Raw genomic sequence first — 19,494 nt, 5'->3', positions numbered from 1 at the left:
TTGCCATCTATGAATAAATTACCCCCGGTGTATACTTTCAGTTTATAGCATAGTGTGTGGAATCCTCCTTCCTGCAACAGAGATAGCCCCGGATGATACACAAGAGGCATGCTCGGCGCGTATAAAAAATCAACCGGCAGCATATTAAGAATGCGGTGCCACGCATCTATCGTGCAAGTTACCGTAGTGGCCGGAGTCTCTATAGCGCTGGTCGGGCCATAAATAATACCCTTAAGGGGAAGAGGTCGGGCTATCCAATCCTCCACAGCTAGTTGTGGCATGAACAATGTGGGAGCGAACCAGTGATAAGCATATTGCGCCTGAGCACTCAAATAATATATTAGGAAATCAGGGACATCAAATCCCCCATTAACATAAGGCTGGGTAATGACCGACCACGCCACCCTTGGCTGCTTGCCTCCCCAAAATAATCGCAACAGTTCCGACCGCAACGATTTAAAGAAGAAGGCTCCGGATAATATGGTATGTTTTGGAACAGGTATAGGAAATGAGGCAGGACCACCATCTTGATCAGCGAGGCCCTGCTGGCCAAGGACAACGGCAATGATATCCATCGGGAAACATCATCCATAAGTTTAGTGATGGCAGTGCCATAATTCAGACGTATCGTATCCTCTCTTACAAGCGATATCTGAATACCTAAATAGCGAAGGTCTGAGTCACACCACTCAAGCGGGTAATCCAGCGAGAAATGGAGAGTGGTAGTGGAGAGGTGTGGCTCACTGGTTAGAGGCAGCAGACCTGTAAGCAGAGAACGGCCCGGGACCAGGGCTCAATTCCCGACGCGGCAGGGTCTTGGACCAGGGTCAACGGACTCGATAATTCTCGCCTCAGTGCCTACTCTAACCAGGGAACACACTCGGTAACTCTGGGCATTAAGCTTGCCTCATCTCTACAACGGCCCCCCACAGACGCCGGGGATGCCTGGTTTCACCCTGGAGATACCCAGAAAGGGACCATTTCACAGGGAAAACCAGGACGGGTTCCCCAGCGGTCTACAGCGCCAGGACACTCGGGTAGAGTAACCGTGCGCTTTACAAGTATCCCACATTTACATTTACAAATGAGAAACGGCAGGTGTCAGGGGGGAAAAAAGGGACTTCCTCCAATTAATCTGTATGCCAGATAAGTGACCGAATACCAGGAACTCTCGGAGCAGCGAGTTAAGATTTGTCTGCGGATCCACCACATATAACGTCAGGTCGTCAGCATAAAGCGATATATCAATTTGCCGCTGAAAACATTTAAAAGCGCTTTGTTTGTGTAGCTGCCTGATGCGACAAGCCAGTGGTTCAATCGCTATCGCGAAAAGCAACGGTGACAGCGGACACCCTTGCCTGGTGCCCCTGGACAACAATATTGAAGGCGAAAGCTCACCATTAATCAGTACTCTCGCCGCCGGATCAGTATACAGGAGCCGTATCCAGGCCATAAATATTTTCAGGAATCTCATTCTGGCTAAAATTGCGAAAAGGTAGCTCCATTCAACTGAATCAAATGCTTTCGTAGCATGAAGAAATACAGCCGCCACAAGTAGGTTCAGCGCTATCGTTTGAATTAGTGAAAAAAGGGTGCGCAAATTTTGATTAGTGGATCTGCCGGGAATAAACCCCGCTTGGTCAGGAAGTACTATCATGGTCATAAGCAACGAGAGTCTAGTCGCCAGGACCTTCGCCAATATCTTAGCGTCACAATTTATAAGAGAAAGCGGTCTGTACGAATCACATTCCGCTGGCTCTTTCCCGGGCTTCAAAAGTGACGTAATCACTACCTCCCTCATTGATCCAGGCAGTACTCCCACCTCCAATGACTCTTCAAAGACCTCCTTCAATACCGGGGCCATTATATCAATGTAGCTTTTATAAAATTCGGCCGGCAGGCCATCCAAACCCGTTGCCTTACCATTACTGAGGGATACAATAGCGTCCCGGATTTCATCAATTTCGAGTGGAGCGCCTAGAAACTGTCTGTGGGCGTCACTGAGCCAGCACAACGCTACATCGTCTAAAAAGCCATCAAACCGTACTTCACCAGTGCGCTGCGTAGTGTATAATCTTTCATAATGTGCGGTAAACATGTTCAGTATGCCCGTCATATTTTGGCATGACCCACCCTCTGGTGTGTGCAACTCCAGTATATGTGTGTTACCCCTTGGATGTCTGGTAATTTCTGTTAGGGCTCGACCCGGCCTTTCCCCCTCGCAATAGCGCCTTGCCTGCCAATATTTGCCTCTAAACTTGGTTTCTCTAGCCACCTCCTCCTCGTATTGTGTGAGCTTGTCCCTAAATTCCTTGTGTATAGGCCCCATCGATTCCCCTGACCTCCAGATCTTTCAGGTCACGCTCCAGCTTAGAAATAGTGCCCCTAATATCTCGCAACACCCCAAAACCTTTTGAGATGCAGAATCCCCTAATTGTCACTTTGAACGCTTCCCATATGGTGTCTAGGTTCTCAACCGAACCCCTGTTTCGAGGAAAAAATTCTGCAATCTCCTCACCCAGTTCCGTTTTGAACACCGTATCCAGAAGCATCGTGGGCTGCATGCGCCACGCGGGTCTCGCCTTACCATAACCAGGGATAGCAATCTGGACCAGGACTGGACAATGGTCCGAGTAAGTTCTCGGCAAATGAGCAACCTTGCCCAAGTCAAGTGCCAAACCCCGAGAGAGGAGGCAGTAGTCAAGTCTAGCCCAGGTGTCAGCGTGTGTCGTAAAATGTGTCCCCTCGCGAAGCCCAGCATGCACAAACCGCCAGCTATCTATCAAGGCACCTTCCCTAATTATACCTTGTAATGCATCCCTAGCATGTCTGTTATATTGATGACATCCATCAGATCTATCTAGTCCGGGTACCATAGCTACATTAAAATCAAAATCACCCCAGACAATGTGCATCAAACCTGTGTTCACTATCTTACCCCATAAAGTCGTAAAGAATTCAGGTGTATCAACATTAGGTGCGTAGCAATTTACTATTGTGACCGTGTCAGTGCAAAGTCTGCCCCACAATAAAACAAATCTCCCCTCCAGGTCAACTATTTCTCCCAGTTTCACAAATTGCACCGATTGTTTTAATTAGTACCGCCGTGCCTCTGGCATACGCAGAGTATGACGAAAAACTTCTCACATCCGCCCACTTGCATGCAAACGTGTGAGTAGAGCGAGGGCGCAGACTGTTTCCTGTAATAACGCAATTTGCACATGGTGCCGTTCCAGATATGCAATCACATTCCTTCCTTTCCTGGCATCATTCAATCCCCGAATATTCCAAGACAATACTGTTATCTTTACATCACTCTCAGTACCCGTCATCATCCTGCCAATCTATACAATTCGCCTGCAAAATATTGCTGAGTAGCTCTCTCTCCGTATGAATCCGCGCCTCTGAAGCAGCAAATCTTTTTCTCATATACAACAATCATACCTGAATATGTGCAACAATGAGCAATCAATCCTCCCCTGCTACCTTCCCCCATAGAAAAGCTCTCCCTCCCCCGCTGCCCGCCAACTGGCTTACTTACTCTAACCGTGTCGAGGTGTCCCACATCAGCAGTCCCAGCTTTCCCTCGATTGGGCTGCACATCCCCAACACATCTTGCCCCTTCCCCCACCCACTGAAGCATCCCCAACTCTCCAGCATCCCCATCCCACCCACCAACCATTGGAAACAGTATTTCTTCCCCTCCCTCCAGCATCCGCAGTGTGCTAAGACGTGACATTTCAGAATTTGGCAGTCCATCATATCCTTCACACGTCTGCTCAAAGCCCGGAGTCGCATCCTTACCCCAACTAGGCACCCCCAACCATGCCTCATCCCCACCCTCCTCCCCATTCAACAAAAGACATAACAACCCATCCTGTCGTCCAAGAAGTCTACAATGCCCATACCCCAGACTTCTATACTGGTGTAGGTGTAATGCAGTGATATCAGTTCTCAGTCTGGTAGTGCATGTCGCATAGCAGTACTCGACAGACCTGACCCCACCCTCAACCCACTGAAACATCCCCAACGTGCCAGAATCCCTACCCCTCCCACTCTCCCAATCATGTAGTAAATACCCCAACATCAATACTGTATCAAACATAACCATTGGGGTATACCCTCACGGGGCCATCTGAGGCATGCACATATCCACCCCGCACACCACATCCTCCACTCTGCATGACCGCAAGCGGGTACAGTGTAAAGGAGGGGGGGTGGTGGTGCCTGGAATACGTTACCACCAGTAGTCCAATATCCATCCACGGTAGCGTCGAACAGCTGTATCATCAGTCCATGATAGAGGCAGTCCTGAGGGCATCCTTGCGCCCTCCAGTATTACAGTACAGTACTACAGCACCCAACAGCGCAACGTTACTCATCTTCTTCTAGTAAGTGTTCGTCGTCCTGTCCCTCATCTCCATTTTGTCGACGTCCAGATCTCTCCCGTCTCAGACCCTTCAAAAAATCCTCCACTTGCTGCGGATTCGTGAAAAAATGTTGTTTAGCCTGGTGGGTCACCCTCTGCTTTGCAGGGTATAGGAGTGCATAGTCTATTTGTAACGTACGGAGTTTGTTCTTAACATCCAGAAACTTACGTCTCTGCTCCTGTACTATGGGCGTAAAATCTGGATAGATGGAAAAACTGACTCCATCACATGACAAGTTTTGATTGGTGCGTGCAGCTCGTAATGCAGTATCTCGATCTCGGTAATTGAGAAGCCTTGCAATGATGGGCCGTGGCGGCGCCCCCGGTTTAGGCCTCGGACCAAGTGAACGGTGCGCTCTTTCAACTATGAACTGTTTAGAGAACGCTTCAGTCCCAATTGCAGCCATCAGTATCTTCTCCACGTACTCTTCCATGCGCCCAGTGTTGGTGGATTCTGGTACGCCTATGACGCAGATGTTGTTGCGTCGGCTGTGGGCCTCCAACTCCTCATTTTTCGCGGCAATGACTCTGAGGACATTATCCATTCTCGAGAGCTGGGTGGCATGCGAGGCCGTCGTGTCATCATTGTCAGATATACGCCTTTCAGCCTCGGTGATTCGCTCCTCGTGTACATCCATTTTTTGTGCAATTGCGTCCATTCTAGACGATATGCGATCGACTTTATCAACTATTGTAGCGAACCCCTGCCTCATTTCCTGCATAAGTATCTGTATGTCAGACATGGAAGATCCAGCACCCGCTCCAGCGTCAGCCGGACTTTGCGCAACCATCTTGTCCGGTGTTTTTCGCAATCCCTTTTTGGAAGTCGTGGCATCAAAGGACAGTTTAGGCTGCCTATTGTCCAGTTTGCCCATTGTGGGTCCCCTGCAGGATCTTGTAGCAGTTGGCGAAGGTCGTTGCAAGCTTTCTTCTCCGGAGTGGCAGGAAGCCCTACTCATATGCACAGAGCAGGTCTTCGGGACGTCTCCACCAATATTGGACAAGGGTCTACCAGACAGTGCAAGCAGCTGCAATCCCTCAGTAAGGAGCGGGATCACCTCCCACGAACGCCAGCCACTGATGTTAACCGTCCCTTAGTGCCTGATGTGTAGAACGCTCCCAGCAGTAGCGCAAGTGAAAGGAAGGAGCACTTACTTCATACAGTGCCCAACTGACAAATAGTGCCAGTGGGTGTATCCCGTCTGAAGCGCCTCGCAACGCAGTCCAGACGAGTAGTATCACAATTCAGGGGTCATGAAGCAATATATGTAATTTTACTGCCCATTGATATCAATGCCTTGAACAGTGCCTCTCCCTGTGATCACAGTTAGTCTTCACTTCTTATTGTTGGGCAAAGCGAATTTGTAGTACAAGAGGTACACAGCTCCCTATCCTACCCGGTGTACCATTGCTGTTTCCCACCTGTGTACTGTCCCTGCCACGACAACAGCCGTTCAGGCAATGCCTCAGGTCTTGTGCACGCACACGCCGCACGCCTCTCTCAATCAGGTGTGCAGCAGGGCCGATTCTCGCGTGGGTCACAGCCGCTCCCACCAGCCCAGTACAGCGCGATGCACCGCCACAGAGCTCAACCGCTATGGCACCCGGGCCGCCACTTCACCGTCCCGTCCCGGCGGCGATGACACAGTCCCACTCTAAGCGAGCGCCAGATCACCGGAACAGCAGCGCTAAAATGGGACGCGCAGCGGGAAGCCGCGTTACTCCCAGGCCAGCCCGCCCAGACAGGCACCACAAGCTCCAGCAGGTATCGTTGAAGGGGGGGGAGGGGCGCTCACTCTCCTGTTCGTGAGCCCCAGCGTCTGCCACCCCAACTCACCGGTGACAATCTCCGTCTGTCCGCTCCGCCTTGATCCGTATGCTTCAACACCCTTCTCCGGCCAGTTCAATTAGACCGTTGCTGCCCGTCTGCCAAATGTCCAGATGTTTGACGGGTGGGTCCGCTGGCAGTGCTAGGCACAAAGGGCCGTGTCGTCAAGAAACGTCGCAGCGTATCCGCCGAGGAATGCAGGAGCTATTCCTGTGTCCCATCGTTTGAGGCCTGCAAGCCTCGTGGTCCGCCACGGCGCAGCGTAGTCAGTAGCCCCCAGCAGCATGACCATGCAGGGTCCAGCGCAGCTCCCGGTCTCACACTTCCTTGCCGATATCTTCGGGTTGCAAGGCCAGATTGCGTCCAGATCTTCACCGAGTCTGCAGCCCAGTACCATCAACAGCTGTGCATTATTTATATAGATTTGGACCGTGGTGGAAAAGGATAATTATAGGATCATCAGTCCAGGCAGCAGGAGCCTCACTACAGTGCGGCCATTCTGCATGCGCGCCCTCTAGCGCCCCCCCCCCAAAACATTTATGGTTGTTTTCAAAACATATCGATTCTAGAAGAAACCCTGGAGTGACCAATCTAGTATAAAGGAACCTCACTCCCCCTACAAATTAGAGGGGAATTCCTTTCAAGCTGACACAGGCTCATGCATGCTGAATCTTCGACACGCAGCGGTCTGACATCCCTTGCGGGGGTGTCATCCTCGACGCAGAGACCGGGTCATTCATTCTCAACCATCAGGTGAGGGGTCTGGTTCTTCCCTAGGGGCTTCTTGGCTACATACACATATACAGGTTGCACAGACACATCTAGGCTAGGCTAGGTACATTTAGGCAAATTATTTAGGGCGTGCATTTTAGGAATATGCAAGTGCTACTGTTCTTATCTGAACTGCTTATGTACATCTTATTTGCAACAAGGTAGAAATGTATCTACTATTTACTATATTGGTACTAGCAATCTATTTTGTATGCTTCTGTCTCCTGATTGTCGCAGCACATATGTTTTATACAAAACTGACGCTGGACCAATAAATACTTAATGAAACGTCCTAATCTCCTTCCTGTGTACTTTCGGAGAGTAAGTGAGCATGAATGACTGGGCAAAAAGCACTGTACTGTTTTCCACGATCCTTGAGGAATCAGGGTTGTCATGTCCAGAGGTTGCCAGAAACTATCTACTTCACTGCAAGATACAGGGGGGTGGTAGTGGCACTGTAGGGCTAGCTGGTCTAATGGCTGACATAGCCTGTGGGGGTGTTTTGGAAGCGGCTGGGACACCAAAACCTTAGTTTAGATCGTCCAAAACGTGCAGGTCCTGGGGATTCCTAGGAACTACACGACAGTCTGCTTCCGAGTTATGAAATGCAAATTCTACTGACCTGCAAGAATGCATCTAATTGAGTTTGATGTTTTCCCTAGTTTTCCCAGCACATTATGACCTGTTCATCATTCTCAGTTACCATATGGTCAGGTAGTTGGTTCTTTTTAATTTCTTAGCTGGTAAGATACAGACTCTCTGTAAATATATCAGAATAACCTTCTATTCTCAGTGTTACATCCCAGCAAGGCTGAGAAAAACCTGCATTGTTCTGGTGGTCCATAAAATGAGCACCATTGTTTTCAGATTTGCTAATACCTGTTATTTGTAGTGCCAACTAACAATTTAGGTTCAGGTGTACGCTGCATAAATGGCCTTTTATATGTATTTAGTCACTGTTTTTATCTTATTTCGAATGTCCTTGCCTTATGTGAAATTTTTCTATTAAATGTGCACATTCGATTAGCCTGGAACTCCTCTGTTGTGACTGATGTGATAGTTGCTCTATGTTTTCACATCCAATTGAAGCAAAAGCAATCTTTGTAAAGGTCCATGTTGTGCTGCTCCAACTGAAGCTAAGGAAGTCTTTGTAAAGGTCCATGTTGTGCTGCTCTAACTGAAGCCAAGGAAGTCTTTGTAAAGGTCCATGTTGTGCTGCTCTAACTGAAGCAAAGGAAGTCTTTGTAAAGGTGCATGTTGTGCTGCTCCAACTGAAGCAAAGGAAGTCTTTGTAAAGGTCCATGTTGTGCTGCTCTAACTGAAGCTAAGGAAGTCTTTGTAAAGGTCCATGTTGTGCTGCTCTAACTGAAGCAAAGGAAGTCTTTGTAAAGGTGCATGTTGTGCTGCTCTAACTGAAGCAAAGCAAGTCTTTGTAAAGGTGCATGTTGTGCTGCTCCAACTGAAGCAAAGGAAGTCTTTGTAAAGGTGCATGTTGTGCTGCCTGAACTGAAGCAAAGGAAGTCTTTGTAAAGGTGCATGTTGTGCTGCTCCAACTGAAGCAAAGGAAGTCTTTGTAAAGGTGCATGTTGTGCTGCTCCAATTGAAGCAAAGGAAGTCTTTGTAAAGGTGCATGTTGTGCTGTTCCAACTGAAGCAAAGGAAGTCTTTGTAAAGGTGCATGTGGTGCTGCTCCAACTGAAGCAAAGGAGGTCTTTGTAAAGGTCCATGTTGTGCTGCTCCAACTGAAGCAAAGGAGGTCTTTGTAAAGGTGCATGTTGTGCTGCTCCAACTGAAGCAAAGGAGGTCTTTGTAAAGGCCCCTGTTGTTCTCATCTAGCTGGATCTACTCTCATTGCATTCCTCTACACCGTGGTCTGTACTCGAGTGCCTCTGTTTTGTCTAGTGCTGGGTATGCTTGCAGAGTACTTTGAGCTGAGTGAATGAACTGGTGCATGCCTTATTCGAGGTCAGCATGTCTTATGTCAAGGATTAGAATTGTGGCTGTGTGTGGATGTAGGAGCTAGAGATGGAATGTGCCCGTTACTCGTTCTTCCTTAACACAGGACACTCTTTGCCACATCCGTGTAGCAGAGGCTTGCTGTACAACCCGTCACATCTTTGATGTCTCTTCAGTGTACATCTGATGCAGGCCCTGGTCGTGTATGTCAATGACAGGAAATTCGGTGTTCTTATTTCTTTCCCTTCTAGATTCATTTGGGAAAAACAGAAGGAAAGTGCGAGTGTAATTGCCAGTCCCAAGATGTTGACCCTTCGAGATGACTGGGAGGTGCAGGTGTACGAGCTGGACCTCAAGAATTGCGCCATCTCCCAAATTTGTGGCTGTAAACCGGATACTTTAAAGCAGTTGCTAGCAGCAGATGGCACCAGTGAGTTATTACCTTCTGTTTTTCCTACCTGTATGGGGTGCGTAAATCCTACTTTGTCAGTGGTTGCATGACAGGCACTTTCTAATAACAGGCTAGGATTTGTAGCTTTAGTTTTAATATGGTTTATATTATTGTTAGTATATTGGGATTTAATATCCAATGTGTACCTATGAAATCTATCCATGCATGTTTCTCCCCCTTGTTCTGCTGTACCTCCTCCCTCTTTCCTCTTTTCATGTACTCTCATCTAAGCACCTCAATAGCCTTCTAACCTCTTTTTTCTGGCATGTCCCTCGATCCCTAGTGAGTAACCTTTCTATTAGACCTTCCCCTATTCACTTTAAGCTTACATTTATTTATTTATGGCAGTATATATTTATAATTGCCAAATTCACTTTTATATTGCTTATATTTAATGATCCAGAAATCTTTATTTATTTATTTATTCATAGTTGATTTCAATCACACAGCAGTTATCTCTGGATACTGACACTAAGGGCCCCGTTAGGATGTTTGGCGGATCGGCACCGCCATGCGGGCGGTGGCGATCCGCCCAACATCCTTCCCCGCCCGCCACCTATTTCCCCCCGCCATATTACTATGGCGGGGGCGGACTGCGGCGGACGGAAAGACCGTCCGCCGCTTTTCCGCCCGGTCAAGGAGTTGACCGGGCGGAAAAGGGTTACATATGGTGACAGTGTAGACACCGCCATCCATATTAGGCTGAAGGCGGGGACATGCTTTTACGTGGCGGCAACGCCGCCATGGAAAGGCATGCGGGAATGTCTTGTGGGGGCCGGTTGCGGGCTCCCAGGGACTCTGGGGGGTGTGGGGTGCACCTGGTAGGTACCCCCCTGCACTTCACTGTACAACATGACAGGCACCGCACGGTTCCTGTCACGTTGTGCATTGAAGTGCACAATGTGCATTTTTAGCATTGCGGCGGGCGGTGCAATGTTAAAAATGCGGGATGCGCCCGCCAGTGTGGCGGGCGCATCCTAATGGCCTCCACGGGACCGCCGCCTTTATGGCGGGCGGTCCCATTTTACATCGGGATGGCGGGCCCTATGGGCCCCCAAGTATTGAAGGGGTTTTGATAGTTATTGATTCCAAGTGGAGAAATACATTAGTCGTTTATTCCTAATCCACGTGGCGATAGATTTATTCAACATATGAAGCTTGCCTAATTACTAAGCATGATATGCACAGGAATTAGTATAACAGTTGTAAAAACCATAAATAAAAAAATTGCTCTAAACTTAGTAACACAAAGTACGAAGCTTTAATCGGGCAATTAATAAAAAAAGAAGAGGTATGCAATACATATCATCTTGAATTTTAATTAACATTAATTGTATTATTTGGAAATGTAAAGAATCAATTATGACTGCAGCGTGTAGTAAAAAGGAGGGATAGTGCAATTATTAACTAGCCAAATGCATGGGCAACTAGATGGTTCATAAAAATTAAGTGTAAAACGCACACTGGAAACCAAGCTTCACCAATAATCAGTTCATGGCAAGAGGCACAAGAGAGTACATTTATTAACAAATAATTGAGCACCCAGGCAATAGAGAAATGTAAAAAAACTTTGAATGTTAAAGAAAGGTATGAGATTGCAAACAAAGTAGTAAAACAAGCATTTACAATGCAATGGTCTCGTATTTGTTAAAGTTAGAGCTATTGGCATTGCAAATGGCATTCTTTTCATTTTTTGTTTTTTTTTAAACATAAATAAATGGTATTGTCATTTACAATGGCAATAGGTGAGCATTAGAGAGTAGTCGAGTGTATTAGCAGACACAGAGCCCCACACACACAGAGCCCACACACACACAGAGCCCAACACACACACACACAGAGCCCCCCCACACACACAGCCACACACACACAGAGCCACACACACACACAGAGCCACACACACACACAGAGCCACACACACACACACACAGAGCCAGACACACACACAGAGCCAGACACACACACAGAGCCAGACACACACACAGAGCCAGACACACACACACAGAGCCAGACACACACACACAGAGCCAGACACACACACACAGAGCCAGACACACACACACAGAGCCAGACACACACACACAGAGCCAGACACACACACACAGAGCCAGACACACACACACAGAGCCAGACACACACACAGAGCCAGACACACACACAGAGCCAGACACACACACACACACACAGAGCCAGACACACACACACACAGAGCCACACACACACACAGCCACACACACACACACACACACAGCCACACACACACACAGAGCCACACACACACACACACAGAGCCACAGACACACACACACAGAGCCACACACACACACACAGAGCCACACACAGAGCCACACACACACACAGAGCCACACACACACACAGAGCCACACACACACACAGAGCCACACACACACAGAGCCACACACACACAGAGCCACAGAGACACAGGCCAGCCGGTGCACTGTTGTCCGTGCCCTGGGCACCCACTGCCCCTCACCACACGCCCACCTCTGCCCAGTAACGCCCCAGGGAACCGAGGCAAGAAAAGCGGTCACAACCAGGGAACCGAGGCAAGAAAAGCGATCACAACCAGGGAACAGAGGCAAGAAAAGCGATCACAACCAGGGAACAGAGGCAAGAAAAGCGATCACAACCAGGGAACAGAGGCAAGAAAAAACAATCACAACCAGGGAAGAGAGGCAAGAAAAAACTATCACAACCAGGCTAGAGAGGCAAGAAAAAACTATCACAACCAGGGTAGAGAGGCAAGAAAAAACGATCACAACCAGGGTAGAGAGGCAAGAAAAAACGATCACAACCAGGGAAGAGAGGCAAGAAAAACAATCACAACCAGGGAACATAGGCAAGAAAATACGTAGGCCATGTATACAGCAAATGTCAAATATATACTAGCCAGGAAGAACGTGCAGCACAAGGTAGATATACACTAGCCAGGCAGAATGTGCAGCGGGAAGTAAAAATACACTAGCCAGGCAGAATGTGCAGCAGGAAGTAAAAATACACTAGCGAGACAGACTGTGCAGCAAGAGGTATAATTACACTAGCCAAGCAGAATGTGCAGAAAATTATAGATATACACTAGATAGACAGGATGTGCAGCAGGAGGTAAACATACACTAACCAGGCTGAATGGTCAGAAAATGGAAGCTATGCACTAACCAGGCAGGATGTGTAGCAAGGGGTACAATTACACTAGCCAGGCGGAATAGGCAGCAAATGGCAATATACACTATCCAGGAAGAATGCACAGCAAATGATACATATACATTAGCCAGGCAGAATGTGCAGCAGGAGGTAAAGACACACTAGCCAGGAAGATTGTGTAGCAAAGTTAATAATACAATAGGTGTGTAGATAGTGAAGCATAGAGAAAAAATACAGTAGCCAAGCAAAATAAGCAGGTAGTGGTAAAAATACACTCGCCGGGCACATTGAGCAACAAGAGGTAAAAATACACTAATCAGGCAGAAAGTAGTGCAAATGATAAATACACACTGGCCAGGCAGACTGCAACAAGAGTTAAACTAGGCGCACAGACTGTGCAACAAAGAGAAACAAGTTTCAGGTTACAGCCTAATAAAACACATCTAGCCATCCTCTGCAATTCTCGAAGATGGGGGCTACAACAAGGGTGGGGGTACATATAAAAAGGAGCGAGAACTTCAGCACTGGTGTTGAATAGCCTCGGATTATCTAACTTCGAAAGACAGACAAATAGGGCAGACTCAATGAATCTCCTTACCTTGGTGCCACCGCTCCGAATGAGAAGCACCTCCACCTGTGGAGGTGCCTCCTGTGGTCGCCCCCAGGGTGGGGGTGGCGGTACCGGCCCCGAACGAGAAGCCGGTGGCCATTCTCCTGACTCAGCTAGCGTACCACGCGGGGCAATCCAGGCTCATGCGGGCCACGAAAAGACAGGGGCAGCCAGTTCAGTACTTAATTTGTAAAATATGAAGTGCAGGTGCTCACATTTTTTAGGAGGCCACACCCACTTCCCCGGCTCAGTCCACAACCACCAGTGGCGCCACCCACTTCCTTTTTTGACCTCCACCCACATCCACAAGCCTAAACACATTAGAGCTACCTCCTCACTTGAGTTTCACAAGAAGCTGAAAACCTAGTTCTTCACATAAGCACATCAAAGACCTCACCTGATTAGTGCGCTGTGCGAATCAATATAACATATTGTAACATTTTAGAAGCCTATGGCAACAACTTTAAAGTGAACTCAAATTAGAAAATGTGTGTAAACTCAAACTTTACCATTAGTAGGGTCATTTGAAGGCCTGAGGCAGCTTTATAAACTAAAGAGAATGTGCTTGTACTGTGCTGTTTAAAAGAAAGAAAGGTATAAAGGAAGGAATACATCAAAGAAGACAGCAACAAATTCAGGCAGGAAGGTGAGTAATGGAATGAGGAATTAAATGAGTAATGGATAAAGAAGGAGGAAATAAGAAAATAACGTAAAAGGAAGGAATGAAGGGATAGAAGAAGGAATGAGGGAGAAAGGAAGTGGATGATGTGTGATGGATGAATAGAAAGAAGAAAGGAAATGAGGAAGGAAAGCAGAACGAAGGGTTGAAGGTAAGAAAAGAAGAAATTAAAGAAGGGATGAAGAAAGGACCAGGAAAAAAAGAAACTATGGAATGAAATGAGGAAGAAGGAAGAAATGCACCAAGGAATGGGAGGATGGGAAATGGATGAGGGTGTAAGAAAGCAAGAATAGAAAGAGGAAAGGAGGCATGGCTGGAGGTGCTTCAGAGACACCTGAAGGTGGGCTGACGTTATTTGAGACTCAGACAGACAGTGGAAACTAGAGAGGACCGTTTACAGACACTTAGAGACCAACAGCTCAGTCAGGCACTGAGTATAGTCAGACACAGACAGACCGAGGAAAGTAACTAGACAGTTTACTGACACTCCGAGACTCACGGCACAGTCATACAGTTAGACACTGTCCGTTTACTCACACTCAGAGACCCACAGCACAGAGGTAAGTAGACCGGGTCCACTCAGCATTTCATCCTTCTGAGGACGATAAAATGAGTCTCATTGAGTTGGGTAACAATAAACATCTGTTATTCAGCGCCAAGATACCCAAAGGAGAACGTGTGATTAACAAATACCCATGTTATGTTAGGTTGCGTTATGTTATTTGTGTAGGGTTATGTTGTGTTTGCAGGGTGCTTTAGCTCGAGGCACAGAATGGTAAATAATACCGCGAGACGGGGTGGCCCGAGGATGTGAGACACACAGAGGAGCCCACGGGGTGTAGAGGCAGAGACAGAGCGAGGAGCAGAGAGTTTCCAACAGAGACATGAGAAGAGAGGGGGCCCGTAGCACGACGTTTGATTGATGGGAGGTAAAGAAAGAGAGGTGACTGGAAGAGATAAGGCGAAGGACACACGGACAGAGCTTTTGACAGACTGACAAAGGCTCTGACAGCTGCTCAAAAATCATTTCTCACAGAGCCCAGAGATGCTACTGGCTGCGTGCCGCACACCCTGTGTACCTCGCTGCACAGTGTACGTACCTCACCCGCTATACCCTCTGTACCTCAGAGTGCTGCCCCTGTAAACGACCCTGCTGCTCACAGCGCTGCTCCTGCTCGCCTCTCGGCGCTATCCTCCGAGTGTTCACAACCATACCTCTCAGTTCTGCATCATGTGTGTCACAGCACAGGCTCCCTGTGCGCAGCCCACAGGACTACTGCATATACCTCACATCCGCTGTACCTCACACAGCGTGCTACTGCTGCGCTTCTCGGCTCTATCTTCTGCGTAATTCGTCTTTACACAACTTGGCCTCTATCATACACCTCCCTGGAGGTTGCCTTGTTACCATCTCTACCTCACGGTGCTACTCATTTTTCACTCTCTGTATGAGCCACAAGCTGCTCCACGTACGTACTTCACAGGACAGCTACCTGGACCTGGCCCTGCTGCTCCCGCTGTATTTCACAGCACTCCTGCAGCACCTATCAGCGTTGTCCTCGGAGTACACCGTCCATGTGAAACTCTACCTCAAGCCTGCGCCTCACTGGAGGCCACAGTCCTACCCACGTACCTCTCAGAGCTGCACCATGTATGACACAGGCTTCCTGTGCTACCTCACAGGTGTATTGCAGGTACCTCGCACCGTGTTCCCGCTGCCTATACCTCACAGTGCACTACAGCTGCGCCTCTCGGCGCTATCCTCTGGGCGCTTCTTCGAGGTATATCTTTGACACTTGCTGAAGGGTTTGATGCTTTTTCTGTACCTCATAGTGCAGCACCATCTACGCCACAGGCTGCTCTATGTACGTACCTCACAGGACTGTTACCTGCACCTGGCGCTGCTGCTCCCTCTGTGCCTCCCAGCGCTATACTCTGGGCGCCTCCTCCATGAACCAGTTTGACTACCACTGGAAGGTGCGCTCCTCACTCTGTACCTCACAGCACTGTTCACTGTGAAACTGACAGAGATGCTCCCGTACCTCAGATGACCACTGCCAGTAGGTACAGAGCGGCTTGCGCTGCCTCGTAGCGCTATCCTCCCAGCTCCTCCTACATATACAAATCTCACACAGCAGGGCAGCTTAATTTCTTTCTCTTCCTCACAGTGCTCCTCCGCCTGCCTCGCATCGCTATCCTCTGAGTACCTCCCTCAGATGAAACCCTATCCCTCACCGGAGGCAGCAGTGTTTTCTCTGTACCTCACAGTGAGGTTTCCTGTGCGTGAATGTTTACAAATGATTCATTCTGCCCACCCCTACAATATACCCGGCCCAGAGAAAAAAGTGCCGGTGCTTAGCACTGGCACAAATTAAGCAGTGGCGGGCAGCTGATGACTAGTCACAGTGCCAGGGCGCGTTTACATCCCAGCCTCGCAAGCTAGAGAGGTGAGGACTCTAAGAACAGTGCACAGCTTCGCAGCGAATAGGCGAGAGAGCAATGCTAGTCAAAGAAAGTGAAAGTAAAAACACGAGTTTTCATAGGCGTGGCGTCCTCGCTATCACTGGCCCAACTTGAGCCCGGCATGCATTGCGCGAAGCTGTGCACTGTTCCTAAACAAGGAGAGCAATCCTGTTCATTATTCAGTACCGGCAGCTCGAGTGTCCCCACTTCCAGGAACAAATGGTGTCTTCGTTGTAGAGGAGGGAGCCGTAGTTTCGATCCGCCTGGAGGTGGTGGATTCGCCGAACATCAGAGTCGGAGGGCTCGTTGCTGCTGAAGAGCAGGGAGGCAGAGTCGGAGGGCTCTAGCCTGCTGAAGAACGGAGAGGCAGTCGAGGTAATGGACGTCGGAACTCAGGAGTTTGATTCCGGCCGGTAAGACACTAGGAAATAGACTGTGTGTGTGTGTGTGTGTGTGTGTGTGTGTGTGTGTGTGTGTGTGTGTGTGTGTGTGTGTGTGTGTGTGTGCGCGCATGAGTGTGGCTGTATGAGTGCGCGCGCGATTGCGAGAAGCTGACTTGTTGTGAATGTGTTTAGGAGATGTGCACGGCGCCGGGCTGGACGTGCGCGTCCTCAGACCCCAATCGCCGCGCGTGCCCCGGCCTGTCTCCCTTGAGAGGCATTTCAACGACAATAGGTCTCGAGGACGAGACCTAAAAATATTCAGTTTGTAATGCAGCTAGCCCAGCATGCACATAACCACCCTGCCCTTAATTACATTGTCAAATCTAGATTTAGAGATTAATGTAGCTGTTAAAGTGCACCCTCACAAGGTTTACCAAAATATAATTGTTGTCTACAGCAGAAGGGTGAATGACCGTAGAACGCAATGGCTTTGTTGATTTCACAAATACTGCATGAAGTAGATTATGTGGGGTTGGAGGATTATCATGGGAAGAAATTCATGGATAAGGTAATTGGGCTGGGATATCATGAAAGAGAGGTAAAAAGGTATGTTTTAGTTTCAGAAAACTGAGATGGTGGTAGAAAGATGAATATCTAGGGGTAGGACTGCTTTTGAGGATAAGGCAAGAAAATTGAAGAAGCAAGACGAAAGCTGTGATATAGAGTAGATGAACAAGAGAGTAGAAGCAAAGGCGAGGGATTGAGAGAAGAATGCATGAGGTGAACAAAAGAATAAATAGACCAAGGCTACGGCCATGCATGGTTTCGAAAATGGTGCAACAATATTTAAAATAAAATCTTTTGAGACTTCGGAAGACACTGTATCTAATGATGGGGATATGGCCAAATCAGGGATAGTTGAAAATAAAGCAACTTTTAGGGAATTTGGAGCCATTACCACAATTGGCAGGGAGACAAGACCGAATGAGTTGTGGAAAAATATGGGTGGATGTAGATGTTGATTCGGTTCAAGATCAGTTCTACGCCCAGACACTGGTAAGTAGCGCTTAGGCCGTCTCTGGTTGGGGGCAGCTAGATTGCCCTTAGAATCATCAAATAAGGCCTCATTGTCAAGTCACTATGACTTCAATGTATGTATTTATGTATAAGGTACTTGTATAAGTGTGAACCTAGCTAAAAGGCAGGAAAGGGCTGTGCTGGATCAGAGCAAAATTTGGGTCAACTATTTATGGCAGAGGCTCCTGAGTTTTGGGTGCAGAGGTTTATTGTTCTCACATTGTGACGTGGTTTTCTTCAAAAAGGTGAGTCTTCGACTCTTTCCTAAATTGGAGCAGCTTTGGTGTGGTCCTGAGTGTCAAAGAGTCTTGGAGTGGAGTATACATCTCTATTGTAGCTATCTTGCTGAATTTGTACAATCTGTCTATGAGGCTACATGTCCTTGCAAAAATATTGGAAAAGATTTTGGCTTATGTAAGCAAGTTCTTCGACAACCACTGATGCATTTTCCCTGTCGAGTCAGGTTTCATGCTAGGCTATAGTACAGACTTATTGGATGTATAGAATGAGGCCGTAGAAATAGCGGAAAAAGATTTGGGAGATCACTTGGTCATGCTCAACTTTTCAGCTGCATGTGGCCCCATGTCTCATGACATCCTTCTGAAGTGATTGAAAATGGTGGCGGAGTCTTCAACTAGTTTGTTCTCATGGTTCTGCCCTTCCTCTGTGATCAATCTTTAACCCCTTGCATGCTGGTGACGAACCCCAGCCGTCACGCTCCGCGGTGCTCGTGTGCGGATGACGGCTGGGGTTCGTCACGGCCCCGCCCTGTTCGTTTGTTTACCGCACAGCGGCGGAAACGGGCCAGCATCGAAGGGGTTAAGGGTACACTTCTGCAATGTGTTGTACATTTTAGAGTCCAACACTCTCCTACTTTATTTAAAGCACTTTCTCCATTACATGGCATTCTGCATACTGTTGAAATAGTGTGTGAGGTCTGTGAACATGCCACACAAGTGTTTATTGAAATAAAATTGCTGACCAATCCAGCATTTTTTGTTCCCCCCCACCCCCAAAAACACCTTGATATACTTAGACGTTGTTAAAAACCAGAAGGCCAACAAGTTGTGCAGTCAAATGACTCCAATACAGCATTTACGTTTTTTTGGCATGGAATGCTTCATTGCACTTCAGGATGTAACGCTCCCACTGCGTTTTGGTAAATCCCTTCTATTGACAAACACAGTCCAGAATTGGCTACTGCTGCTGATCTGACAATGCACCTTGCCTCTGTATCACTCCTCAAAAAGTGGTACTATTCTGATATTGTTTTGTTCGATGACTGAACTGCAACCTGATAGGGCCAGAAAAACATGCATTAGATTTTGAAGCAACCGTCAACTACTTCAGTAACTAATATAATGCACTATGTGCCAGGGTGCCTATGTCTCTTATTCCCCAACACCAGCATTTATAAAATTTAGCTAGAAACGTTGCTTAACAACAAACTGGGTATCCATGCTGCAATTTCATTGTACACCTTGTTCAGTCTCTTGAAACATGAACATAGCTCAGAGATTCACAGGAAGACCTCACTGTTTGCCTGTTCAAGGCAGTGATTCACTTTAAACTTGTTTCCATGGTCTTTAAAATAATTTAGAAGTAAACCTTCCCTACTCTTCACCCTGCCAACCTGCATTGCAGTGGGGTCCTTGACCACTTGATTATACCTTCCCACAAACTTGG

General features: G+C 47.9%; 1 protein-coding gene across 2 annotated transcripts in view; it reads left to right on the top strand.

The window, feature by feature from the left end:
• The window catches only part of SPG11 (SPG11 vesicle trafficking associated, spatacsin), a 573,976-nt gene that overhangs the window by 9,441 nt on the left and 545,041 nt on the right, over positions 1-19,494 (top strand). For both annotated transcript variants that reach the window (XM_078682963.1, XM_078682964.1), the window contains exon 3: positions 9,235-9,413. In XM_078682963.1, the coding sequence (XP_078539089.1) occupies positions 9,235-9,413 (179 nt within the window). The remainder of the gene's footprint in view (positions 1-9,234; positions 9,414-19,494) is intronic.

This window comes from Lissotriton helveticus, chromosome 3_1 (genome assembly GCF_964261635.1).
Source record: "Lissotriton helveticus chromosome 3_1, aLisHel1.1, whole genome shotgun sequence".
Lineage (NCBI taxonomy): Eukaryota > Metazoa > Chordata > Amphibia > Caudata > Salamandridae > Lissotriton > Lissotriton helveticus.
Note: the sequence above shows the minus strand (reverse complement) of the source record. Positions and strands in the feature narration are given on the sequence as shown.